This window comes from Asparagus officinalis, chromosome 8 (genome assembly GCF_001876935.1).
Source record: "Asparagus officinalis chromosome 8, Aspof.V1, whole genome shotgun sequence".
Lineage (NCBI taxonomy): Eukaryota > Viridiplantae > Streptophyta > Magnoliopsida > Asparagales > Asparagaceae > Asparagus > Asparagus officinalis.
Window position 1 is genome coordinate 14,592,672 of NC_033801.1, and position 27,714 is coordinate 14,620,385.

A 27,714-nucleotide genomic window follows, 5' to 3' on the forward strand; every position below is an offset into this window, starting at 1 on the left:
TTGAAAAATATGTGGCCCCCGCTCCTTACAAGCCTCCTCTACCCTTTCCCCAAAGGTTAGCTAAGGCTAAGTTAGAAAAGCAGTTCGGAAAATTTTTGGAGATTTTGAAAAAGTTGCACATCAATATCCCGTTCATTGAAGCTATCTCTCAAATACCTTCTTGTGCTAAGTTCTTGAAAGAGATCCTATCTAACAAAAGGAAGTTGGAAGAATACGAGACTGTGGCCCTTACTGAGGAGTGTAGTGCTATCATCCAAAACAAGTTGTCTCCTAAACTTAAGGATCCAGATTCATTTTCTATTCCTTGTGTTATTGGTAATGTCTCTATTAACCGTGCTTTGTGTGATTTAGGTGCAAGCGTAAGTTTGATGCCGATGTCTATTTGTAAGAAGCTTGGCATAGGTGATTTGAAACCAACCACGATATCACTCCAATTGGCGGATCGATCGATAAAATATCTGATAGGTGTACTTGAAGATGTACCTATCCAGGTCGGTAAGTTCTTTATCCCAGTTGATTTCGTTATTTTGAAAATAGAAGATGATTCTAACATTCCAATTATATTAGGAAGACCCTTCCTTGCTACTACAGATGTTCTAATCGATGGAAGGCTCTCCCTGAATATTGGAGGGGAAACGGTAGAATTTGATTTAAGCAACGCTATGAAACTCCCTCTAACTGATAAAGTTTGTTACAGTGTCGACGTGATTGACTAGTGTACACAGGAGCAACTTGCAAATCATTACTCAGCTGATCCACTTGAGAAGTGTTTGGTAAGCGAAGGTTCAATAAATGATGAAGGCCCTGAGGTAGCCACGTATGCTCAATCCTTAGAATCAACATCAACTACTCCACTTCAAAATGCAAAGCTTGAAAGATTGATGCTAGAGCCAAATGGTTCTACTTGTGAAGAGGATAAAGCACCAAAGGTAGAATTAAAATCTCTCCCTTCCTCTTTAAGATATGAATTTCTTGGCCCTAACTCCACTTATCATGTGATTGTGAATGCATGTCTGAATGAAAATGAAACTGATAAGTTGCTTAGAACACTTAGGGTGCATCGCAAGGTCATAGGATACACCATGGATGACATTAAAGGAATCAACCCATCGATTTGCATGCATAAAATTCTCTTGGAAGATGATCATAAACCCTCTATAGAGCACCAACGTGATTAAATCCTAACATGAAAGAAGTGGTTAAAAAAGAGATACTTAAGCTACTAGATGTTGGGGTAATCTATCCTATTTCTGATAGTGAATGGGTTAGTCCGGTCTATGTGGTTCCTAAAAAAGAGGGTGTGACCGTAGTCAAGAATGCGAATAATGAACTTATTTCTACTAGGACGGTTACAAGTTGGAGGATGTGTATTGATTACAGAAAGTTGAACAATGCAACCCAAAAAGATCATTTTCCACTTCTTTTTATAGACCAGATGTTGGAAAGGTTGGCAAAACATTCCTATTTTTGTTATTTAGATGGCTATTCGGGATTTTTCCAAATCCCTATTCATCCTAGTGACTAGGAAAAGACCACTTTTACTTGTCCCTATGGGACCTTTGCTTATAGGCGCATGCCTTTCGGTCTTTGTAATGCCCCCGTCACTATTCAACGATGTATGATGGTTATTTTCTCTGATTTTATAGAAGACATTATGGACATGTTTATGAATGACTTCTTCGTGTATGAGACTACTTTTGATGATTATATAGCTAACTTGTCTCGAGTTTTGCAGCGAAGAAGTTAATTTAGTCTTAAATTGTGAGAAATGCCACTTTATGATAAGGGATGGAATAGTTCTAGGACACAAGGTGTCCAAGCAAGGAATTAAAGTTGATCGAGCAAAAGTAAAAATCATTGAAAAACTACCGCCACCAACGTCGGTTAGGGGAGTAAGAAGTTTCTTGGGATATGTCGGTTTCTATCGGTGTTTCATCAAATACTTTCGGAAATTGCAAAACCCTTAACTAAACTTCTTCTTAAAGATGCTCCCTATGATTTCACTGATGAATGTCTTGATGCTTTTTGTAGGTTGAAGGAAACATTGATAACAGCTCCTATTATGCAACCGTCGAATTGGAGTCTCTCATTTGAAGTCATGACTGATGCAAGTGATTACGCGGTTGGTGCTGTGTTGGGTCAAAGAAAGGACAAGATGGTTCATGCAATTTATTATGCTAGTCACACTCTAGATGAGGCCCAAGTTAACTATGCTACCACTGAAAAAGAGTTATTAGCAGTTGTTTTTACCTTTGACAAGTTCAGATCTTACTTAGTGGAGTCCAAAGTCATCGTTTATACCGATCACTCCGCCATCAAATATCTTTTGAGCAAGCATGATGCCAAGCCTAGGTTGATTCGATGGATACTACTTTTACAAGAATTTGACCTAGAGATAAAGGATAAGAAAGGGACAGAAAATTTGGTGGCAGACCATTTGTTGAGGATGAAACCAGAATCACACGATAGGGAGGAGGATGAACTACTTATCGATGACTCCTTCCCAGATGATCAGTTGTTAGCCATAGAAAGATTGGATGTACCATGGTATGCGAACTTCGTCAACTACATAGTGTGTGGAGTCTTACCTCCGGATCTGAGCTATCAACAGAAAACGTTCTTTGCTGACTTGAAGTATTATTTTTGTGATGAACCGTTTCTATACAAACGATGTGTTGATGGGATGTTCAGAAGGTGTGTTCATGAAGATGAGGTTACAAGTATTCTCCATCATTGTCATTCATCTTCATACGGGGGACATGCAAGCACTTCAAAAACAGTTGCAAAAGTTCTACAATCAGGTTTCCATTGGCCGAGTCTTTTCCGTGATGCAAATCAGTTTGTGACATCTTGTGATAGTTGTCAGAGGACCGGGAACATTTCGAAGCGAGATGAGATGCCTTTACGCTCCATCTTGGAAATTGAGGTCTTTAACGTGTGGGGTATAGATTTCATGGGACCGTTTCTGCCATCGTGTAACAAGTTCATCTTAGTGGCAGTGGATTATGTCTCCAAGTGGGTAGAAACGATAGCATCCCCACCAACGATGCTAAAGTGATTGTAAAACTATTCAAGATCGTCATTTTTCCAAGGTTTTTTTGGGTACCACGAACGGTAATCAGTGATGGCAGTTCACACTTTATAGAAAGAAAATTTGAAGCTCTCTTAAGATAATATGGGGTCACTCATAAGGTTGTCACGCCATACCATCCTCAAACTAGTGGTCAAGTGGAGGTTTCGAATCGTGAAATTAAGAGTATCTTGGAGAAAACAGTTAATCATTCGAGAAAGGACTGGTCTATGAAACTCTCGGATACTTTATGGGCCTATCGAACTGCCTACAAAACACCCATAGGTATGACACCGTTCAAGTTGGTGTATGGCAAATCGTGTCATCTCCCAGTTGAGTTAGAGCACAAGGCGTATTGGGCTATCAAGTTGCTCAATTTTGATATGAAGACCGCCGGTGAGAAAAGAAAGTTTTAACTTCATGAGCTAGATGAGCTACGATTAGATTCCTATGAGAATGCTCGCATTTATAAAGAAAAGACTAAACGATGACACGATAAGAATATCCTTCGAAGAGAGTTTAATCAAGGAGATATGGTGCTGCTTTTCAACTCTCGTTTGAAGCTTTTTCCGAACAAGCTCAAGTCTAGGTGGTCCGGACTGTTTCAAGTCCGCGAGCTCTTTCCTAGTGAAGTTGTTGAAATTCGGAGTGAAACAACGGGATCTTTCAAGATGAATGGGTAACGATTAAAGCACTACATTGTAGGGGAATAAAACGAGAAAGGGGTCACATATACCCTTTCAGATCCCCTTCGTCGGAGAATTGAGCGAAAAAGGGGTCAAGCTCATGACCATAAACGAGCGCTTCTTGGGAGGCAACCCAAGTTTTCATCCATTCTCGTTCTTTTATTTTCTCTTATTTTATTTCATTCTATTTTATTTTTATTTTATTTTATTTTTTTAGGCAATTGGATCGGCACAAATTTAACTTATACTATTTTCGATCTTGCAGTTGTGAAGAAAGGAAGACATGGCATCGGAAAAAAAAGAAAAGAAAAAATAGGAAAATGAGTTAAAAATGGAATAGCAGAGCCTACCACACCCAGGGGTGGTGTACGCCACACCCATGGTCTACAGGAACAAAAAAATCAGAGCGTACCACCCCAGGGTGTAGCGTATGCCACACCCAATAGCTCAAATTATATATATATATATATTACTATATTATTTATATATATAGAGCAAAACTTGTGTCCACTTAAGTGGAATCCAATAAACTTTTAACCCTTAGATGTTTCCTAGGGATCCTTGCATGATATGAGACTTTTTTATATTTAATAGTGGATATAAAGTTGTGGACACTCTATTCCACTATCTACTTAAGTTGACACAAGTTCTACTCTATAATATATATATACTTTATATATACTATATATATATAGTATTTCCTCCAGCCCTCCCCTTTTCTTTCGTTCCAAAAACCGCAGCCCCTCCTTTCAATTTATCTGACCTAACCCAAACATCCGTCGCCTCTCTTCCTCTTCTAACCACCAATGCTCCGACCAAAGCAATCCCCGCCCTCCCTTCATCTCACCACCACCAAAGACACCGCCCCTACCATTATCACCATAACCGCCTCCTCTTCCTTCTTCAACAAAATCTGACGCCGCCCCCATCCTTCATCACCGTAGCCACTTTTTCTCCTTCGACCAGGCAACCATCTCTCTCCCCATCATCACCAAAACGTCGTCGCCTCCTTCACTCACAACCAGCGACCACCACCACCATCTTCGTCGTTGTCGCTCCTGACCCCTTCATCCTCACCGGCCAACAACAACATCACCACCGTCTCTCCTCTTCAATCTAGCAGCGACCAACGCCCCATCCTGCAACCACCGCCTCACCACCTCAGCCCTCCCACCCTGATTTCGATAACGCCGCACAATAGCCAGCGACTGTTTCAACACCTACTGTCAATTGTCGTTTGAGAGACTAAATGGGACCTAAGCGCGGACAGATTAGCCAGGGAGCCTCAAGTTCTAAGTCGCGACGACAAAAAGGTAACCCACCCCTTCCTAAAATCCTCATGATATAGAATTTGTCCATGAACAGCAACAAAATAGGTATAATACACTGGTTAAGCGGGGAATTTTGAGTACCCGCTACTTGGATGAGAATTGTTTGCGTGAGTTAGGACTGTGGGATGATGTTTCATACCTCCTAAGATGGGTTGGTTGGATAAATTTTGTAGAGGCTAAACATCCCACATACGAGCGTATTACTCTAGAATTTTTGAGTTCTCTTGAAGCTGTTTTATTTAATGGTGAGGGAGTAAAGGAAGGAAAAATCACTTTTAGGCTATTTAACCGATCTCACACAATTACATTAGCACATTTAAATGAGATATTTGGTTTTCCGAAGGGTGGGGCTAGAATTGTCCCTAAAAATTTTAACTTGACCCCTTTTTGGACTTCAATCGCACGCTCTACCACTCAAAAACCTTATGATCCTTCTTTGTCACGAGCCTCTGCTGTTTATAACCCATGCTTTAGTTATTTACAGAGGTTCATGGCTTTCACTATTTTTGGTCGAGGCGAGAGTGATGGAGTCATGTGTCAGAGAGAGCTCTACCTTTTATGTGCTATGGTTGAGGGATATAAGGTTGACACAGGAGCTTTTATGATTCATCATATGTGTCGTGCAGCGAGAGCAACGAGTGGAAAAATTATGTTAGGTGGCTTGATTACCACTTTAGCTTACGGGATGGGTTTAGGGGAGCATGTAGAGGGTCTTCATCAATTAAGCCCTAGTGCCTCCATTAACCTCGATGCTTGTCTTCATATTAAAATGATTAGTAATAAGGGTAATAGGTTATGGTTATGTTTTCAGGACAATTATCTTTTCCCACTCCCTGATCCTGATCGCACGACTATCTATGTTCATGCCAATTGGTCCTACCTCACATCTGATTTTATAAATTGTGATGGTCACGAGGTTGTACCAACTGAGGATGCTGACACGGTACCCCTGATCCCTCCTATTCAGGCTCAGCCTTACAAGGGATCTAGCTCTTCTCATCATCCTGATTAGTCAGCGGAGTTATCATCTATCCATATTTCCCTTGCCTCCCTTACTAACCGTGTAGGTGCCATCATCTATCCATATTTCCCTTGCCTCCCTTACTAACCGTGTAGGTGCCATCGAGCAAGAGCAACAACGTCAAGGACAACTACTGGACTCTATACACCAACAACGTCAAGGACAACTACTGGACTCTATACACTACATGATGCAGTCTTTTCACGAGCGGCAGCTCCAACAGGATGCCTCCACGCCGCCTCCTTCTGACCAGTGAGTTGGTATGTCCTCTGCACCATTTCACTAATTTCTATCTTATTACATTGAGGACAATGTAGATATTAAGCTTGGGGTGTGGGTTGTTTATTCATTGACTGTCTTTCTATAATTGCCTGTTTTTCTTTTATTTTTGTTTTTCTTTGCTTTGTTTCTTCTCTTTAAAAAAAACTTAGGGAACTGATCTCCTGATGAAGACATGAATCATTAACCTTTATCGATCACTGAACTAGATAGATGCTCATTAGTCGGGACTTGACAACTCTTAAACCACCTTTCAACTGATTCTCAAAGACTTTTGATTACAAGTTAACAATATGAGAGAACCAGACTTGAATGTTCTCTTGTCTTATAAGATTTAGCATTTATGTGGCTAGCATCACAACTATTACTCTATTGAGACAAGAGGAAAATTAATTTTGGTAGACAAATAAAACCGGTGAGATCTTGAGCCTAAAATTGGATGCATTACATATCCAATCATTATTTTCTTTTCTTGTGTGATATTTTCCAATGGTGTAGGATATTAGAACTTGCATTGAATCTCTTCAATGCCACATATAACTTTTGAATGCATAAAAGGTGATTGAGGCATATTTTTGTTTATAGTCCACATTAGCCAAATAGCCTACCATGCACTATTGTTCCCTTTGATTAGCCCCCTTGAGCCTATGAGCCTAATTTTTGTTGATTTAACCCACATATGTAACCTTCAAAAGCCGATTTTATTCCTTACCCATTGCCTAAGCTAGTGGAGCACATTTTATGATATAATGGGTTAGGTGAGTAATGTGGTGTAAGCTTTGGGGTGTGAAAGTAGGTGTTTGCTTCCTTTACATAATTCTTTCCAAAAAAGAAAAAAAACAAATTCAATTTAAGAAAAAAGATGAATAAAGTGTCCTCTTTATGGTGAATGTAATTGCGGGTGTCGAAAGAATTCATTATGGCATACTAAAAGGAGTAGTTGGAAGTTCTTTAATAGATGATAGAGTTTGTGTGGATGTCATTGATCTTACTTTGAGATCTAATCTTTTTTAATTATCGCTCCACTAGTGATAGACTTTCAACCAATCCCAAATATCTATCCTACCCTTTTGACCCTAGCCCCGTTACAACCAAATAAAAGACCTCATGATTTTTTGTACGCATTAGTTTTCGAAGTGGTGGAGAATTGAGATGAAATGCAAGCTTATAGATTGAATACATCCATTCGAAAGAATTTTGAGTGACATAATCCTATCCTTAAACACATGAGAGATCGAGAGTCCACATACCCTAAAACGAGGCCTACCAATTTAACCACCTGAAAGTCTCAATTTTACTACTGGATTGAAGCTGGCTACATGAATTTCTTTTACCTACTTTGACTTGAGAATTGGATAGAATGGATATTCTTAACTTGTGACGCTTGTGATCGTAAATAAATTTTGAAATGTGATTTTGTTGAGAGTTTTGAAAATTACTTTGTTAAGTCCCGATGAAACGTATTTGTCTTGTGATATATTTGATATTGGTTAAAGGTTTGATGAGGGGGTGATCTCTACTCTATTTGGCTTCCACTCCTAATTTCTATTGTTTATTTGCTTGAGGACAAGCAAAAGTCTAAGCTTGGGGGAGTTGATAAACACGTAAAATATGCATTATCTTAGTGTGTTTCAAGCATGATTTACGAGTGTTTAATGCATATTTCGTGTTTAGATCGAGGATACTGATGTGGTTTGTGTTCGTATATGTAGGTATTGGCTCAAGATTAAAAGATTCGATGATCGTTGGAAGTTTAACAAGAGTTTGAAGCAACAACAAGATTTCGAATGCATGGTTCGTGAAAAAAATGGATGCACGAGTATGAAAAACTGGAATTTCGACCATGATGCAATTTGAATCTAGAAAAGCTTAAAAGACAAAAGTTGTTGATCTTTTCAACAGCTTTCCAATGCAACTTGAATCACCTCGTTCCGAGGTCGAACGTAAAAGTTATAGCCAAAATACCAAAAACTAGACAAACAAACACAAAATCAGCAAAACAGATTCCACCACACCCTGGTGTGGTACGCACCACCCATGGCGCGGGCCTTATCTTTTTTCAGGTTTTTTGGGGACATATAAATAGATATTTTGGCTTGGAGTTTAGGGATCTTTGGTTATGTTCTCATAGCCGTCAATTAGCAACTATTTTAGAGCTCAAGTATTGAAGGAAGACACTAATTTCTTGTACAAGATTGGATTGTAAGTTTTGATTTTGAAGATTTTAATTGAAAGATGGGTTAATTCTTTCCTCTCTTTGATTTATTTCTTCTTATGATTGATTTGCATGATTACTTGATGTATTCTTTTATCTCAATCATGTGTGAGTAGATTTCTTGTCTAGGATTGAGAAAGAACCTAACTTTTTGGTGATTGATGATGAATTAATATATGTTCTTGATGAAGGTTTAAATCTTTAAACTTGATTTCTTGTGTTTTAATTTTGTTAATTCGTTTGATCACCGTATTAGCAATCATAGGTAATTAATTGAAGAACTGAAAGGTGAAGATTAATACCGGACCTCTAGAAATTAAGCAAGGTTTTTGAACTACGAAAGTAGGCTAGATTCCTTGGGGATTTAATTTGGATTAGCATAAAACTTAATGGGTTTAATTTATTCTTGATTCCACGAAAGTAGGTTAATTGAGATTAATTAGGCATGATCTTTAGACTTTGAAAGAGACTTTAGATTAATTTAGGCTAATTCGCTCTTTCTAGTTTAAACCGACACCAAGAACTAAAATAATTCATCATTGAGCATCGAAGTTGTGGTGAAAACCCAATCCTGACCATTCATTATCTTGGAACTAAAATAATTCATCATTGAGCATCGAAGTTGTGGTGAAAACCCAATCCTGACCATTCATTATCTTGAATTCCACCTGGTTAGCTATTTAGCATCGAAGTTGTGGTGAAAACCCAATCCTGACCATTCATTATCTTGAATTCCACCTGGTTAGCTATTTATTTTATTTCTTTTAATTTTCATCTCTTCTAATTTACTCATTAGTTTAGCTAGTCAAATAACATGAAATTTGGTAATTAACCCCTAGTCCATGTGGGATCAACCTTGATAGCTACAACGAGTCTGTGCGCTTGCAGATTTTGCCTATCAATATGTCACCGTTATTAGGTGATAGCGTAGCGGGAAGAGAAGGACCGCTAACGCTATTAGCGGGGCTATTTACCGCTATTTATAACAGTGACGGTGACCTCATCGGTGACGAGAATAAGATCAACGGAACATGACTTCAGTGAGAGTCATGCCCATGGTAGATCAAAATCAAGAAGTAAGAAGAATATCAAATGCTATAACTATGACAAAAGGAGACATGTGAAATCGGAGTGCTGGCACAATAGGAAAAGTGATGATAAAAAATCTTTAGAACCATCAACATCTCAAGGATGTGTTATCAGCAAATCAGATGATGGTGAAATTTTATACGATGGAGCAATCACTATTGATGAAGACAGAAAGAGGTTTGTCGATGTCTGGTTCTAGATTAGCAACCTCATGGCACATGACCTCCCGGAAAGAATAGTTTTACAAATATAAACCCATCTCAGGGGGAATCTGTATTTATGGGCAATGATCATGCCTTGAAATTTTCTGGTATTTACACTATCAAAATCAAAATATTTGATGGTATAATACGTACCATTCAAAATGTATGACGTGTGAAAGGATTGAAGAACAATCTATTGTCTTTAGGACAATTAGATGAGCTCGGATGCAAGACCCATATAGAAAATAGAATCATAAAAATTGTTAGATAGGCGCTTATTGTGATAAAAGGAGAAAAAATAGCTGCAAATCTATACATATTCAATGGAAAAACCCTGCAGGAAGCTAATTCAAGTGTAGCATCAACTAGCTATGGAGAAAAACAAACCATGATATGACATCGTAAGCTAGGCCACATGTCAGAACGAGGCTTGAAAATTCTCTCCGATCAGAATCTACTTCCTGGGCTCAAATCGGTAGCTCTTCCCTTCTGCAAGCATTGTATTACAAGTAAACAGTATCGGCTAAAGTTTAACACATTGAGTTCTAGAAGCAATGTTATTCTTAAATGGTTCATTCTGATGTATGACAAGCACCAGTTACATTAATGGGAGGAACAAATTACTTTGTGTCATTTATTGATGATTATTCCAGAAGATGTTGGGTGCACCCTATCAAGAAGACAGATGTGTTCTCAGTCTTTAAAGCTTACAAAGTGTGAGTCGAGCTTAAATCTGAAAAGAAGATTAAGTGCTTGAGGACAAATAATGAAAGAGAATACACATACGGTGAATTTCTTACATTCTGCGAGCAAGAAGGCATCAAAAGACAATTCAGTACCGTATACACTCCTCAACAAATTGAAAGAGCGGAGCGGATGAACAAAACTCTATTGAGAAAAACAAGAGCAATATTGATAATTGTAAATCTAGATAAAGTTTTTTGGACGGAAGCAGTTAAAACCGTCTATTATGTGGTAAATCGATTTTCATCAACCGCAATACACTTAAAGACGTCGATGGAGATGTGGACCGACAAGTCAGCTAATTATTCCAATCTCTATATATTTAAAATTCTAGTGTACGTAATGTACAATGCCCAGGAAATTACAAAGTTGGATTCAAAATCAAGAAAATACATATTTTGGGGTATGCTGACGGAGTAAAGGGGTATCGTTTGTGAGATCCCACTACCCGCAAGGTCATCAACAGAGATGTTATCTTTGTAGAGAACCAACTGTAAAGAGAAGAAAAAAATATTTCAAGAAAGGGCTCAGAGACTGTAACTATTCAGGTAGAACATAATTCAAATACTTCTAAAGCGACACCGGAGCATGATGTATAAGAATCAGTCGAGTTCGAGACTCCAGAAGTTCAAAGGTCAACTCGTGAGAGAAGACCACCGACTTGGCACTCGGAGCATATTACAGAGAGTAATATTGCATACTATCTTCCAACAGAGGATGGTGAGTCATTAACTTTTCATAAAGCCACAAAAAGCACAGATGCATCTTTATGGTGGCAGCAATGCAAAAAAAATTAAAGCTCTTCATAAGAATAAGACTTGGGTACTTGCGTCACTATCATAAGAAAGAAAGACAATTGAAAACAAATAGGTCTATCAGAATCAAGTAAAATGACGATGATCAAGTGGAGCGTTATCGTATTAGATTGGTAGTAAAAGGATATGCTCAGCAAAAATGTATTGACTTTAATGAAATATTTTTTCCTGTAGTTCGACTTATAACAGTCTAAATAGTCCTCGCTATGAGCGTTATATTTGACTTACATCTAGAACAGCTAGATGTGAAAACAACATTTTTTGATGAAGATCTTGAAAAAAATTACATGTTTCAACCAGAAGGTTTTGAAGAAAAAAAAAGAGAACTTGATTTCTACGTTAAACAAATCTCTGTACGGTCTAAAGCAGGCGCCGAGATATTGGTACAAGAGATTTGATTAATTCATCATGAGCCTTGGATACAACAGACTTAATTTAGATCATTGTGCATATTTTAAGAGGTTTGGTGAAAATAACTTTATTATTTTATTGTTGTATGTTAACGACATGTTAGTTGTAGGCCCCAACAAATATCGTATCAAAGAATTAAAGGCATAATTAGCTAGAGAATTTGAAATGAAGGACTTAGGATCTGCAAACAAGATTCTAAGAATGTAAATTTACTGACACAGAATTAATAGGAAAATTTAGCTTTCTCAGAAAAATTATTTGAAGAAAATCTTATAACGCTTCAGCATGCAAGATTGTAAGTCAATTTCTACCTCACTTCCTGTTAATTTCAAGTTATCCTCCACTATGAGTCCTAACAGTTAAGAAGAGAGGGAGATGTCTCGAGTACCGTATATATCAGCAATGAAAAATCTAATGTTCGTTATGATTTGTACAAGACCAGACATTGCACAAACAATGTGAGTGGTTAGTCAATACATGACGAATCCTAATAAAGAGCATTGGAATTCTGTAAAGAGGGTCCTAAGATATATTAAAGGATCCTCAAACATTGCATTATGTTATGGGAGATCAGATTTTATTGTCAATGGATATAATTGAGAATGATACTGAAAGGACTCGGGCAAGAACAAAAAAAATTCTCTATTTTGTGACAGCCAGAGTGCTTTATATTTGACAAGAAATCCAGCCTTTCATTCAAAGATAAAACACATTCGAGTTCAATACTACTTCGTTCGTGAAAAAGTGAAAGAAGAAACAGTGGATATGCAGAAAATTCACATAAAAAATAACCTAATAGATATTTTTAACAAAAATAGTCAATACTGTAAAATTTATTTGGTGTCGATCCTTTTGTGATCTGTCAGAGACGTGAGCAACATGAAGATGACAAGATAAAGAATGGTGTGAAGATATGATTGATACTCAATTAAATCTTTAAGTGGGAGATTGTCAGTCATAATTTTGAAAAAATAAAAAAGATGACGGGCCCCATATTAAATGCACCGAAAGAAGAGCTGCATGAAAGAAAGAAAAAATATTATAAAATTAAGAATAGTGTTTATCAATTGCCTATAAATAGGCCCAAAACTCTTCAGGAAAAACACATCCCAACAATAAATTCCAATCTTCGAAGAGTGAGAGAAAGAATTAAAGAGAGTTTTTTCTTGTAAAGAAAGATTGTAACTCCTAAATTTTCTTATAGTGAATTTTTCTATTCTTGCCCATGCTTTTTACCCCAAATCTTTTACGGAGTTTTCCACGTAAAATCTGTGTGTTCACTTTATTACTTTTGCACTATTATTCGCTGCGATCCTGCTCTAGTAGGACCCGGTTTTTCCAACACTACTGTTATTTGGCTTGTTTCAAAAGAGTGCATGCAATAGTTTTTTCGCTGATAAACAAGGATATCATTTTGATTTTGATTCACAGTTGACACCATTAATTCTTTGTTTTTTTTTCTTGGCAAGGATATCTTCCTTCATAAAAGCAAGAGGAAACTTCTGTGAGCTGCAGGACAAGAGTTGTTGCACAAATGAAAGCTAAATAATTGAGGAGCAGTACCGATGGTACCAATGTTCAGCAGAGTGCAAGACTGAATAACATGTGGCATGCTAATGTTAGTAGCAGAGGACTTTGATAACACAAAATGAAGCCAATGGGTTATTTAAATCATAGCTTAAAACGTCCACTTTTTTCACGTTTCCTATTTACCAATAAAGATGAATTTTATCGGATAAAATTACCTCCAAAATCTCATGGGTCCTCTTCATATTCATCCTACAAAGATCCTCGCACTTAATCTTCACCAACTCTGACCTCCTCCACCGTTCATGGATCCCGTTCACAATCCCCTCCGTAATCCCAGCTTTTCCAACCTTCAACCTCTTCTCTAGCCTAATCCCAACCCTCCTCAGCCTCTTCAGCTCCGCCGCCGGAATCGTCAGCTCCGCCACCGTCGGCATGTTCCCCTCCTCCTTCTCCTTCCTCCTCAGCTCCCTTCCCTCCTCCTTCTCCATTCTCCATAGCTCTCGAAACCTCCTAATCCCAGTTCCAGGCTCAGGTACTGGATTCTCCGGCAAGCTCCAGCTGGAGTCGATCGTGTGGCCGACGCGGTGCTTGGGGAGCTCGTGAGGGGTAGGGATGAAGATCTCGCCGGCGGAGGTGAGGTTAGGGTTAGTGTTAGGGTTAGGGTTAGGGGGGAGGTAGCCGAGGCTGCGGAGCTTGTCGGAGATTCGTTGGATGGCGGAGGTGGAGGCGGTTTCGGGTCGGGTTGAGAGGGAGGAGCGGGGGATGTTGGGTTTGAGGGGTTTAGGGGTTTTGGAGGGGAGGGGAAGGGATGGATGAGGGTGTGGGAGGGAGAGCAACATTTGAGAGCGGTGGCGCTTGAGAACACTCGGGGAAGGAACAGTTGAGATAGAGAACGGAGGAGGAGATAGGGGTGAGTTCAATGGGGTCGGATCTTGTAAGATCCGATCGGGATCCAAAACCACTACAGCACGATTCAAGATCCGAAATCCAAACCCATTGAGATAGGGTTTAATTCAGGGTGGGGGGGGTGCGAACGGGTCGGATAGGATATGTTACTTATTACATCCATATCCGTTTATCAAGCATGGTTACAGGTCTTACAAGATTGGTAACAAGCTATAATCTTTTTTTTTTGGAAAGATATTTGTTGAGATAGCGTAATAATAATAAAAATTCTAACTGTAGGTGACGAAGACTCTTTATTTGTTACCTATCGTGGTTACAAGATTGCTTTCCAAAGATCATTGGTGACTTTTCATTAGTCAAAGATACTGAAAGATGTAATTTCAACGGACATCAAAACGCATGAATTTTTACTTACTATGAGGACTTGTAAATTTGTTCTCGCACAATGCCTCATACGTTATGTATGAGAGCGCCAAATAAGTAAAATTGAAGAAGAAAAAGAACATATATCATTATCATCGTAGTAATTGTTAGGAAATATGAGCTGTTTAGATAGTAATTAACACGAATTAAGTTTTAAACAGTTAATAGAAATTAGATAAAAACAAATAACTATTATATCTCAGAAATATAATCAAATGAAAGTAACTAAAAGTTAGAAATACGGCCTAATGGTCGAGGCGTGCAAGCACTGTCCCAAGTGTTGCGCCTCGATGATCCAAACCAATCCCCGAGAAAAGATAAACCAACACACCAAATCAATAGCACAAACAATCAAACACCAGTTTTACGTGGTTCGGCAAGATGCCTACGTCCACGGGGCAAGGAGAGGGGAGTTTTCACTATTAGAAACAAGAGGATACAACTAGGGTTACAAATCTCTCACCAAAAACCCACAACAACTCACTCTTGATCGATCCATCACGGTCGACCGGGTCGGTCAACCGCCCTCCATCCAGCAGCAAGCCCAAAAGGTCCAGAGAGTACGGCGGTCGACCGCGTCGGTCGACCGCTACCATCTTCGGTCGACCGCGTCGGTCGACCGCCACCAATCCTGATGCCCAGAAACTCCTGTGCACGAACGCGGTCGACCGGGCCGGTCGACCGCCACCCTGACAACCTGAATCCTGAGCCTAGAACCTGATCTCTGCCAATTCTACAAATCTCCACCTCGACGAAGATTTCCCAAATCTGAGCCGACACCGAACAAACCAATGCCTCAACTGTTGCATCCAATATGCCATGGCAACGGACTCATGACAACGGACCCCATCCACAACACGTCGAGACCCAAACGGGAGTACGAACACTCAACCCCAAAACCAACTGTGTCTACTCTCCAAATCGAACTGAGCCTACACCGACTACACCAAATGTCTCACTTGCTGAGACCCAAATGGGAGTGCGAACACTCACCCCAAATGTCGATGTCACTCACCAAATCGGCTGCATCAGAAAACTGACTGCCTACGTATCCTCTCCAAGGAATCAAGCCTTCACGTAGTTCACCTTTGGCCTCCAAAGGCCCTCAATCCATCTTGCGGCTGATAGCATCATCAACGACCCCAAACTGAAGCGATCCGAACACCTCCACCTGAGGTGAAACAATGGCCGTATCCAAAAAATATCCACCAGCTGCATCCAAGTCAACCACCTCATCATCTGCCCCCATAAATAAATGACTCCCACGCTGTGCCACCTCAGCTGGAATCCCAACCAATGCAGAATGACCTGGAGTATGTGGGAAAATCCCCACCCAATGTGGAGTAGCATCAACCTCCACCCGCTGCGATATCCCTCTGACCTGATCAATACTCTCCACCTGCCGAGAGTCCAAAGTGACAAACCTGCTCAGGCCAAACTCAGAAGCTCCCCACTGATAGCCGAATGAACTCCTGAATCCCAAATGCGCAATCGGATCCAATCTCACATCAGCGATGTGACTAAGTGCTGGGTAGCCCAATATCCGACGCCAAACAAAATCTGAAGCAGCTTCACCAGATCTAACAACTCTATACGCAGCAGTCAGCAACCTCATAAGATGACCCAAACCTGTCGAAGCCTGAATACCAGATCTACTGCTCGATAACCAATACCGATCCTCCTCTAGAAAAGAACGGCTCACTGAATCCGTCATCTCATCACGTCGCCCCAGTGTCTCCTCTCCTCTGAAGTGTCTCCAACTGCCATGAGCTCGGCACCAATGCAAGAAAGGACTCCTACTAGAATAAGTACGACTGGTAACCTTTCTGCCCATACACCTCCTCCAACTGTTGCGGACTACTAGGGCTTTATACCAACGGGACTTGGTTATAACCCAAATATGCCTAGTACAATCCCCAACATAGGAAACAAAATAACGATTACCTCCCGATGATGCCTCCTCGGAAAGCCCCCCAATGCCTGACTGAACACCTCCAATAAGACCCCTCAATCGGTGGATAGAAGTGCTGAACTCCACCTCGGTCTTCTCACTCATCCTAATGTGCTCACAGGACTTCAATCTGCAGGTCATATCACTCCTCAACAATCTGTGCACGGTATAACCAACAATATATCCCAGCACCAAACAATGCCACAGTCTAGCCATAGAAGTAGTCAGCGCCCTATCAACTACCGTGCTCCCAAGTAGATAATACAAGTTACTCCGCCTGACTCCCTTCATCACTATCACGGACCCCGATGTGACCTTCAAGCGAGAATCCGCCAAAGTCACCATATAGCCTGCTGCCCCCAATACCCCAAGTGAAATGATGTTCTTCCTCAGTTGACGAACAAACCTCACATCAGCCAACTCCCGGATCATCCCGTCACTCATCCGAATCCGAACGGTACCAATACCACCAATAGGGCATCTGTGATCATTACCCATGAGAACAGCATCCCCTCTTTCCAACTCCTGAAACCCATGAGAACAGCATCCCCTCTTTCCAACTCCTGAAAGCTGGAGAACCAATCCCTTCTAGGGCATATGTAGTAAGTAGCACCAGAATCCAACATCCACTCGGTGGAGTCGGCAACATTAACTGACGGAAGAGCTGGGCATGAATAGCCCGAAGAATCTGAATCTGAAACATCGCCACTAGCCTTGGCAACATTTACCTCTGAAGCTTGAATAGCTTTCCCTTTATTCTTCACGGCTTGCAATTTTGGGCATTCGTCTTTCCAATGTCCATCCTCTCTACAAAAGGCACACTGATTCCTACCAACTACAGGATGCCCCCCTCTAGACTGCGATCTTCTCCCACGGTTTGGACTTTTAGCTCTTGTAACCAATGCCCCCGCAACCGGCTCAATGGAAGTCTCCTTGTCCTTCTTTCGAAGTTGATAGTTCACAAGGGCTGCGCTGACCTCACTATACGAAAGAGATGCCTTCCCATTAATAAGAGTGAGGACGAAGGTTTCATATTCCTCATCGGGCAAGGAACTCAATAACAACAATGCTTTATCCTCATCTTCAACAATGACATCTACGTTCGCCAAATCTGCAAGTAGCTTCGTGTAGTGGTTCATGTGATCACTAATGGATGTCCCCTTCTTCAATTGGAAGCGATAAAGCCTCCTCTTCAAATACAAACGATTTTTGACGCTCTTTGTCAAATATTTGCCCTCTAGGACCTCCCAAATCTTCTTTGCCTAAGTTTCATTCATCACATCATATTTTAGATCTTGGGTAAGGCAAGACCTAATCACACCACAAGCCGTTCTATTCATTTTATTCCAAACCTTTTCATCCATGTTGTCCGGTTTCCCGTCCAACTCTAATGTATCTTCTAAATTTTGCGCATTTAGCGCATCCATGACTTCACATCTCCAAAGTCCAAAATTATTTGTGCCGTTGAACTTTTCCACATCTATTTTCATAGAATGTATATTCAAACTTTGGATGGCCCTCACACTAGAAGAACCCTCCCCATGTTTATCCTTTCCGGTCATAATCTCAAAGCACCCAAACAATTGCGGAACAAACAAGAAAATAGATCCAACTTAAAAAAGATAGAAACTTTACCACAAAGATCCCACCTTTATCACCAATCGAAGCTCTAGATAAACTTCCCAACTAATCTATACCTCCAAAAAGCCCAAGCGTTGCCCGGAGCTCTGATACCACTTGTTGCGCCTCGAGGATCCAAACCAATCCCCGAGAAAAGATAAACCAACACACCAAATCAATAGCACAAACAATCAAACACCAGTTTTACGTGGTTCGGTAAGATGCCTACGTCCACGGGGCAAGGAGGGGGGAGTTTTCACTATTAGAAATCAAGAGGAACAAACTAAGGTTACAATCTCTCACCAAAAACCCACAACAACTCACTCTTGATCTCTCCAAATGCTCCTAGAATAGAAGCCCAAAGAAAACCCCTTTCAACAGCTCAAATCTCCTGCTCTCAAACCCTAGAGACACCCTCTAGGTATTTATACCAATCCCAAACGAAACGGGTCTGGAAACAGAACCAGACCCGAAACCACTGCGACAGTCGACCGTGGGGGTCGACCGCGATCCATCGCGATCGATCGCCACGGTCGACCGCCCTCAATCCCAGAACAGCCTCAAAATCCAGAAACTTCTGCGGTCGACCGCCAACGGTCCAGACGCACAGTGAACCCTAATTCTACACCAAGAATCTAATTGCCCCCTCTCGTATAGGGCTACGCGGCAAAAGTTCCTGGAGATACAACGACCCTCGGTCAGGCGACCTCCTTCTCGTCGGCACGAGCTTCAAGAAGGCTTTGCGAATACTTCTCGACTTTTAGGGAACCAACAAATCGTAACAGTAAGCAAATGTAAGAGGAAGAACAGAGAAGAATGAGAAGAGCTTATTTGTAATTCGATGTGTTAAACTCTTCGGATTTTAGATCCTTTTATAGGGAAAAACAGCCGTTACTCATAAATCTCGTAATTAACACGTTTTAATTACTCACCCATGAATGTATTAACGTTAGCCGTTTTTTGTCATTTAAATCCATAAATCCGCGGTATTTTAATTATAACAGTTACAAAATATTTAATCCTAACCGTTACAAAATGTTTATCACATGTTAATTGTTCAAAAATAAATATTATATTTTAATTATTCAAAAATAAAAATGTAGCAGATTAAGAGGCCCATTAATCCGGAGCGGCATTCGTGTCCGCAGGTCATGTGCGCGCGCCACCCGACCCGACCCGAACCCGAGCTCGAGCCCGGCCCGACCGGCGCACGCGTGTGTAGTGTGGAGCATAACCTTTATTTTCTTCTAGGCATAGGAGAGAAAGGGAAGGCTTATAAAGGCTCTTTCTTCCTATTCCATTTCCTATGTGGGACTAAATTTTTCCTCTTTTCCTCTACAAAGTTAAGTTTTAAGTTATCTTTATTATAACTCCAACAATCCCCCACATAACTTAAAACTTAAAATAATTCAGAAATAACAGTAAAAGAAGAACTTAAAAATAAATAAGATTGTTGGTTCCCTTATACTATGTAATAGGTGGAGGTACCTTTCAGTTTGAACCTTCACTTAGTGACAGTTATATAGATCCATGAGAGCTTGGTGGACTATGCCTTGAACCAGTCTCATTTATCGGATTTCTACAGAAAGCACACATAGTACAGTTTTGAAGAATTCTAAACGGGTTGCGCTATTATCGGCCTTGCGCAGGTATCTTTCATGTGTGTTACTAGGGAGCAGCCCTGATCCCATAGTCGCGGCCTCACAACTACACACATATAGGTGAATCCTAATAAGGATGCGAGCAAGTAAGCATCCTGCCTCATGGGTCTTGGATTCATTAAGAGTTAGACTCAACCTTTCACTTGCTTTTTATGAGCACTGATCACCCTAGGGATGGGAGCAAATGAATTCAGTGCTCCTCACAATTAATCACTCATTCAGTTTGTTTCTACCCATTGAACCTCTGCGAGGTTGGGTTGCCACTGCAGTGATTTTTCTTATGGGCTTAACCCCATCCCCCTCGATGATTCTAGGACCACTGCCCTAGATAAGCCTTTAGTTAAGTGATCTGCAAGATTTTTCTCTGATCTTACAAAATCTAAGGCTATTATATGGTTTTTCATCTTATATCTCAAGGATTTATGTCGCACTTTCAAGTGTCGATTCATCTTCACATTTGCATTCTCTTGATGGCATTTGTCAATCGCTGACCTGCAATCACAATGAATAGAAATAGCTGGTAATGGTTTTTGCATTAGTGGAATTTCAGTTAGTAAATCTTTCAACCATTCAGCTTCTATACTAGTAGTATCAAGAGCTATCATTTCTGATTCCATTGTACTTCTAGCCATTACAGTTTGTTTAGTAGATTTCCAGGACACAGCTCCTCCTCCTAAAAGGAACACAAATCCTGTGGTGGATTTTACATCTACTGAGTCACTAATCCAATTTGCATCTGAATAACCTTCTAGTACAGATGGATAACCTTTATAGTGTAAACCATAATTTATAGTTCCTTTTAGGTATCTCAAAATTCTTTCTAAAGCATCCCAGTGACTCTTATCAGGATTTGATGTATATCTACTAAGTCTATTTACTGCATAAGCAATGTCAGGTCTGGTGTAGTTTGTTAGGAATCCTAATGATCCAATTATTTGTGCATATTCTCTTTGTAATTGAGGATGACCTGTATTTTTCTTTAGATGTACATTAGGATCATATGGAGTGGAAACAGGTTGACAGTTTGGATCATAAAAATTCTTGAGGATTTTTTCTATGTAATGTGGCAATGAAGAGAATAAAGAAAATTTGACTTTGATTCCTTTGATCTCGGTTACAACTTGATTACAAAAGAGAGGAAAACGAATTTGGTTTTCCCCTTTGTTTAAAACTGAGTTCTTCTCGGTAGCGATGGAGTACCTCCTTCGATTGCTCGCGTCGAATTTGCTCTCCGTTGACGATCCGACTGTCTCTCTCTCGTGGGAACAATGAACTTCTGTGGAAAAGTTTGGTGTTTTAACTCTGAATGAGTTTTAAGAACTCTGAATGAGTTTGAACTCTGTGAATAGAGTTGTTGGAACCGAAAATTCGGTTAATGATCAAGCTGTCATTCTGTTGCTGACGAATCCCCTCAGATTTGATTTTCTGAGATTGATTCAAAATCCTATCTCCAAGGATTTCGCTCCTGCCAAATCTCAAAACCCGAGCGGTTTTTTAAAGAGCAAGCCGATAGCCTCTCATCTGAGCCCTGAAAAATCGAACCCCTTAACTCAGTTGAGTTCGTTGAGTTTTTATAGGGGGATAAGAGGTTGTAACTGACCCCTATATCCGCTCCTACGTGGGCGAAAATCCCTCAGGACGTGGGATAAACGGTTTTGGAACCGTTCGACTCATGTTTGAACGAGTCAAACGCCCAATCTGGCGTTCAGAACCCAACTTCGCTTCTTAGGATTGAGACGCGAGGTTGGGGTGTTAGCTGAACATCATTGAACGCGAGGGTCGCTCGCGTTTTGGCTTGTTGCCTGCTTGGAAACGCGAGGGTCGGTATTGGTTGGACCCCTACGAACGCGAGGGTCGCCCGCGTTTGGATTGTGGCTTGGCGACGCGGGGGTCGCCTTCATTTCCAAAGTGGTGATGCGGGGATGACATCCGCGTCTCAGAATGAGCTATTTGACTTGTAGCTTCTTCTGTGGTGCATTGCAAGGACCGTTGTTCAGTAATCCTGGCTTTAGCTGTTGTGGGGGGTGAAAGTCGTCAGATTGTAACTTTCACTGTAGATTGTGAAGACTGCTGAATAGAGTTTTCATCCGTCGTCGGAAGTGTCGTTGAATTGTAACTCTTCTCGATCTATGTGAAAAGCTCTCCATTCGTAACTTTCGTTCACCGACCCAAAAGCTATTTGATTGTAGCTTTCGTTGTAGGAGCTAGACGGGAATCAACATCCATAGTGTCTTAAAGATGAATATTTACCCACAGCTCTCTACCAAGCAACTCACCAACTAAGTCCAACCTTTTATTTCTGAAATCATCCCACTGCTCATCAGCATCTCTAATAGTTGCTAATATAATATTAGTGCTGTTGTCGCAGCCATCAAGGTCAATCATCTCAAAAGTGAGGTCGCGTTTGCGGCGATTGTGGAATTGCGGATGCAGTGATTGAGAAGTCGTCTGATTGCGACCTCCGTTGTCGGAGCTTGTTTGGATAAGCTATCTATTGTGATTTTTAGACAGCCTACAGTTGTTATTATCTATTTTATGATATACACACTCATCTGTTTGATTAATTTCAAATCCATAAGATAGTATGATCTCATCAAATTTCATATGCCATTGTTTTGGTGCTTGTTTGAGACCATATAGTGATCTAATAAGTTTGCATACTTTCTTTTCTTGTCCAGAAGCTATAAATCCCTCAGGTTGATCCATATAGATTTCTTCATCTAAATCTCTATTTAAGAATGCAGTTTTAACATCCATTTGATGTATTATTAATTTGTGAATAGATGCTAGAGCTATAAGGACTCTAATGGTAGTAATCCTAGCTACTGGAGAATAGACATCAAAATAATCAATACCAGATTTTTGGGTATATCCTTTAGCTACTAATCTGGCCTTATATTTATCTATTGTTCCATTTGGTCTGAGTTTCTTCTTAAATACCCATTTACACCCTATAGTTTTACAGCCTAAAGGAAGATCAGTTAGTTCCCAATTATGATTTTGAACTATAGATTGTATCTCATTATTTATAGCTTCCTTCCAAAATGGAGCATCTACTGATTTCATTGCATCTTCAAATGTAATTGGAGAATCTTCTACAAGTAATGCATAAAAATCTTCATGGACATTTTCTATTCTAGTTCTTTTACTTCTCCTAGGCTCCTCTGGACTTTCTAGTGGTCTAATTTGTTTAGAACTAGTTTCACCTTGATTAGAACTAGAATATGAATTACTAGAGCTAGGGCATGTGTTGTTTACTCTGGTCTTGTAAGGAAAAATATTTTCAAAGTAATGTGTATCCCTAGCTTCAATTATGGTGTTGTTGGCTATCTCATTAATGTCAGAGTTGATTATTAAAAATCTATTTGCATTACTATCAGAAACATAGCCAATAAAAATTCCATCTACAGTTTTAGGTCCAATTTTCTTTCTCTTATTTTTAGGTATTTTAACTTTTGCTAAGCACCCCCACACTTTTAGGTGATCCAAATTAGGGTTTCTATTCTTCCAAATTGTATAAGGGGTTTTATCATATTTCTTGAATGGAATTCTATTTAGTATATGACATGCAGTCATGAAAGCTTCTCCCCATAAATTTTCTGGCACACCAGAATTAATTAACATTGAGTTTACTATGTCCATTAATGTTCTATTCTTTCTCTCAGCTACTCCATTAGATTGAGGTGTATATGGAGCAGTTATTTTATGAATAATTTCATTCTCTTCACACAATTGTTTTAATTCATTAGAAGTGTACTCACCACCTCTATCTGATCTTAGTATTTTAATTTTCCTATCCAACTGATTTTCAACTTCTGCTTTATATATTTTGAATTTGTTTATGACTTCATCTTTGGTCTTAATTAAGTAGAAGTAACAATATTTAGAGCAATCGTCTATAAAAGTTATAAAATATTTGTTACCCCCTCTAGTTGTTCTTCCTGAATCACAAACATCACTATGGATGAGTTCTAATATCTCAGAATCTCTATCAATAGTTTTAAATGGTTTCTTAGGAAGTTTAGCTTCTACACATATTTCACATTTTTCATCATCTTTTATATTAAGCTTTGGAATTATATTGAGATGCATCAATCTTTTAATTGAATTATAATTCACATGTCCTAATCTTTGATGCCAAGTGATGGAATGTTCAATATTCAAAGCTATTGGATATGCAAGAGTAGAATTCTTAACATTCAATTTAAAAAGACCATCACATAAGAAACCTTTTCCAATGAAGTTCAAACCCTTAGTTATTACAACTTTATTTGATTCAAAAACAAGTTTGTAGCCTTGTTGCACTAATAAAGATCCGCTAATTAAATTTCTCCTAATGTCTGGTACATGATGGACATCCTGCAGGATCAAAGTCTTATCTGAAGTCAGCTTTAGGTTGATCCGACCTATTCCAGATACAGGAGCCACATTATTATTTCTCATTGTCACAGTTCCTCTACTTGAGACCTGATAGGTGGAAAACAAAGATTGATTAGAGCAAACGTGAATATTAGCTCCAGTGTCAATCCACCAATCATTTGCTTGAAAGGTCATGTTTACTTCAGGGGTGAAGAGAACAGACCTGAAAGCAGTCTCAGCTGAACTGTAAATCACCATGTTTACTTGTGACTTATTAGGTGGAGGTCCTCCTTTCCTAGGCTTGGGTGGTTCCGTCTTCTTGTAAAAGCAGTCCTTAGCAAGGTGGTTGGTTCGTCCACAAACGAAACAGGCTCGACGTTCAGCTCCTTCCTTTTTTTGAAAGTGGACAGGGTTCTTATTTTGATAAAAGGATTTCTTCTTAAATGTTTTATTTTAATTTTGGTGGAAGAGACATTTCTTGTGTTGGGGAAAGGGTTTGGATTCAACATTGTTTACTTTGGGTTCTTTGGATTCGGATTTTGCGGATTTTGTCATATTTTTCTTCCTGAGTCTATGTTGCTCTTCAATTCTAATGGAATTTAACACTTGCTCTAGTGTAAGATCTCCTTGGGTATGATTAAGGTTTTTGGCAAAATCTGACCAGGACTCGGGAAGTTTGTCTATAAGACAGGCTATCTGAAACGTTTCATCTAAGATAGATCCATTCACTTTTAATTAGTGAACTATATGTTCAAATTCATGAATTTGCTCATTCATTGGTTTAGAATCTACCATTTTAAATTTATTAAAATCAGAAGCTTTAAATATTTTAATTCCTATATCATCTAAACCATACTTTTTCTCTAGTGTTTCCCACAGAACTTTAGCATTAGTTATAGTATAATATATATCATATAACCTATCAGATAAAGCTCCTGGTTTCCCACAGAACTTTAGCATTAGTTATAGTATAATATATATCATATAACCTATCAGATAAAGCTCCTAAGATTCTGTGTAGACAATGATACTCTATTTCTTGAGGTGTTCTCGGGATAGGAATGGAATCTGTGGAGGAAGATGAGGAAGATTGCCTAGTAACTGGTCTAGATGAATATGGGTGTTCTGGTTCTATGGCAGTTAGTAGATTTAGAGTTGTTAACCAAAATCTTATTTGGTTTTGCCAACGACGGAAATTGTTCCCAACAAACTTCTCTGGTTTAGCCGACATAATTTCACTTGTAGCCATAATCTGATGATGAATGAATAGTTTTGTTATTATAATGCAACAGAAATATATAAAACATTCATTCAACAGAACTATCATGCAGTGTAACATTTCGTTTTTAAGAATTGCAGAAAACATTAACATAAAAAGCATAATGCTAATCATGATACTATTCTAAACAGCAAAATTAGATTCTTGGATTGTTAGGAAATATGAGCTGTTTAGATAGTAATTAACACGAATTAAGTTTTAAACAATTAATAGAAATTAGATAAAAACAAATAACTATTATATCTCAGAAATATAATCAAATGAAAGTAACTAAAAGTTAGAAATACGGTCTGATGGTCGAGGCGTGCAAGCACTGTCCCAAGAATCTAATTGCCCCCTCTCGTACAGGGCTACGCGGCAAAAGTTCCTGGAGATACAACGACCCTCGGTCAGGCGACCTCCTTCTCGTCGACACGAGCTTCAAGAAGGCTTTGCGAATACTTCTCGACTTTCAGGGAACCAACAAATCGTAACAGTAAGCAAATGTAAGATGAAGAACAGAGAAGAAGGAGAAGAGCTTATTTGTAATTCGATGTGTTAAACTCTTCGGAATTTAGATCCTTATAGGGAAAACAGCTGTTACTCATAAATCTCATAATTAACACGTTTTAATTACTCACTCATTAATGTATTAACGTTAGCCGTTTTTTGTCATTTAAATCCATAAATATGTGGTATTTTAATTATAACAGTTACAAAATATTTAATCCTAACCGTTACAAAATGTTTATCACATGTTAATTGTTCAAAAATAAATATTACATTTTAATTATTCAAAAATAAAAATGTAGCAGATTAAGGGCCCATTAATCCGGAGCGGCATTCGTGTCCGCAGGTCGTGTGCGCGTGCCACCCGACCCGACCCCGAGCCCGGCCCGACCGGCGCGTGCGTGTGTGGTGTGGAGCATAACCTTTATTTTCTTCTAGGCATAGGAGAGAAAGAGAAGGCTTATAAAGACTCTTTCTTCCTATTCTATTTCCTATGTGAGACTAAAGTTTTCCTCTTTTCCTCTACAAAGTCAAGTTTTAAGTTATCTTTATTATAACTCCAACAGTATTCACATTCATTTCTTGCAGGGCAGATGGCTTAGACTTATTCTAATTTATTTTTTTGAGTAAAACATTAGGAAACTACCCTTTATTTTATTTTATTTTTTAACCCCGCCCCGAATCAAACCCAAGACTTGGGGTCGCCCACTGTGAGTCTACCCCTACATTTCTTAATTCTAATTCAGTATCAATATTAGTCCGAAAGAAGTTATCTTACAGTACACTAAAGCTTACGATAAAAAAGATAGAGTACAAAAATGTTATGTATTTAAGGTTTTGTCAGGGAAACAAGATATGACTTTGAAGTTTAGATTTGAAATGAAAGGATTTGAAAATCTAGGATTTGCAAATCACTTGTTTGGATACTTTTGTCTAATAAAAGGATTTCAAATCTTAGATTTGAATTCCATTATAATTGGATACACTTAACATGCTCCCTAATGAAAACCCCCCTCTTCATCTTGAACTGGTAAAACCTCTTCTTCAAGTGAAGTTGATTCTCAATGCTCTTAGTAAGGTACTTCTCATTGAGCGTTTCCCACAATTTCTTCATCGAGGTCTCGTTCATCACATCATAAATAAGATCCAGCGTCAAGCATGACTGTAGGCGTCAAAAAATGCTGAAAGATATCCAAATATAGCTCAAGAGGAAATCATCCAAAAAGGCAGAAGAACACAAGTCTTGACTGTCTCGCCGTGCGAGACAGTCTTTACTGTCTCGCGGGCGAGACAGACTTTGCTGTCTCGCCGTGCGAGACAGAATTTACTGTCTCGCACGTGAGACAGCTTTCAGATGGTCAAAACTACCTTTGTAACTGCCCTACACGTGGCGAGACAGTCTTTGCTGTCTCGCCGTGCGAGACAGAATTTACTGTCTCGCACGTGAGACAGCTTTCAGATGGTCAAAACTACCTTTGTAACTGCCCTACACGTGGCCACTAACTGTTCAAGAACGTGGGAAACGTCGTGGGCGAGAATCACGTGGATAACTGCCAAAATAACGGAGTTTGAAACGTGGGAAGGATTAAGATGAAAACTGCCTGCGGTTACTGTTCCGCGAGACAGTGTTTA

General features: G+C 39.5%; 1 protein-coding gene across 4 annotated transcripts in view; it reads right to left on the reverse strand.

Moving 5' to 3' along the window:
• LOC109851311 (CRM-domain containing factor CFM2, chloroplastic) overlaps positions 1-14,415 on the reverse strand; it is a 32,151-nt gene extending 17,736 nt beyond the window's left edge. For 2 of the 4 annotated variants that reach the window (XM_020421372.1, XM_020421371.1), the window contains exon 1: positions 13,610-14,403. In XM_020421372.1, the coding sequence (XP_020276961.1) occupies positions 13,610-14,233 (624 nt within the window). In that variant the 5' untranslated portion in view covers positions 14,234-14,403. Of the gene's footprint in view, positions 1-10,281; positions 10,384-13,609 lie in introns of all 4 variants that reach the window. The other 2 variants (XM_020421374.1, XM_020421373.1) reach the window with 2 other exon arrangements.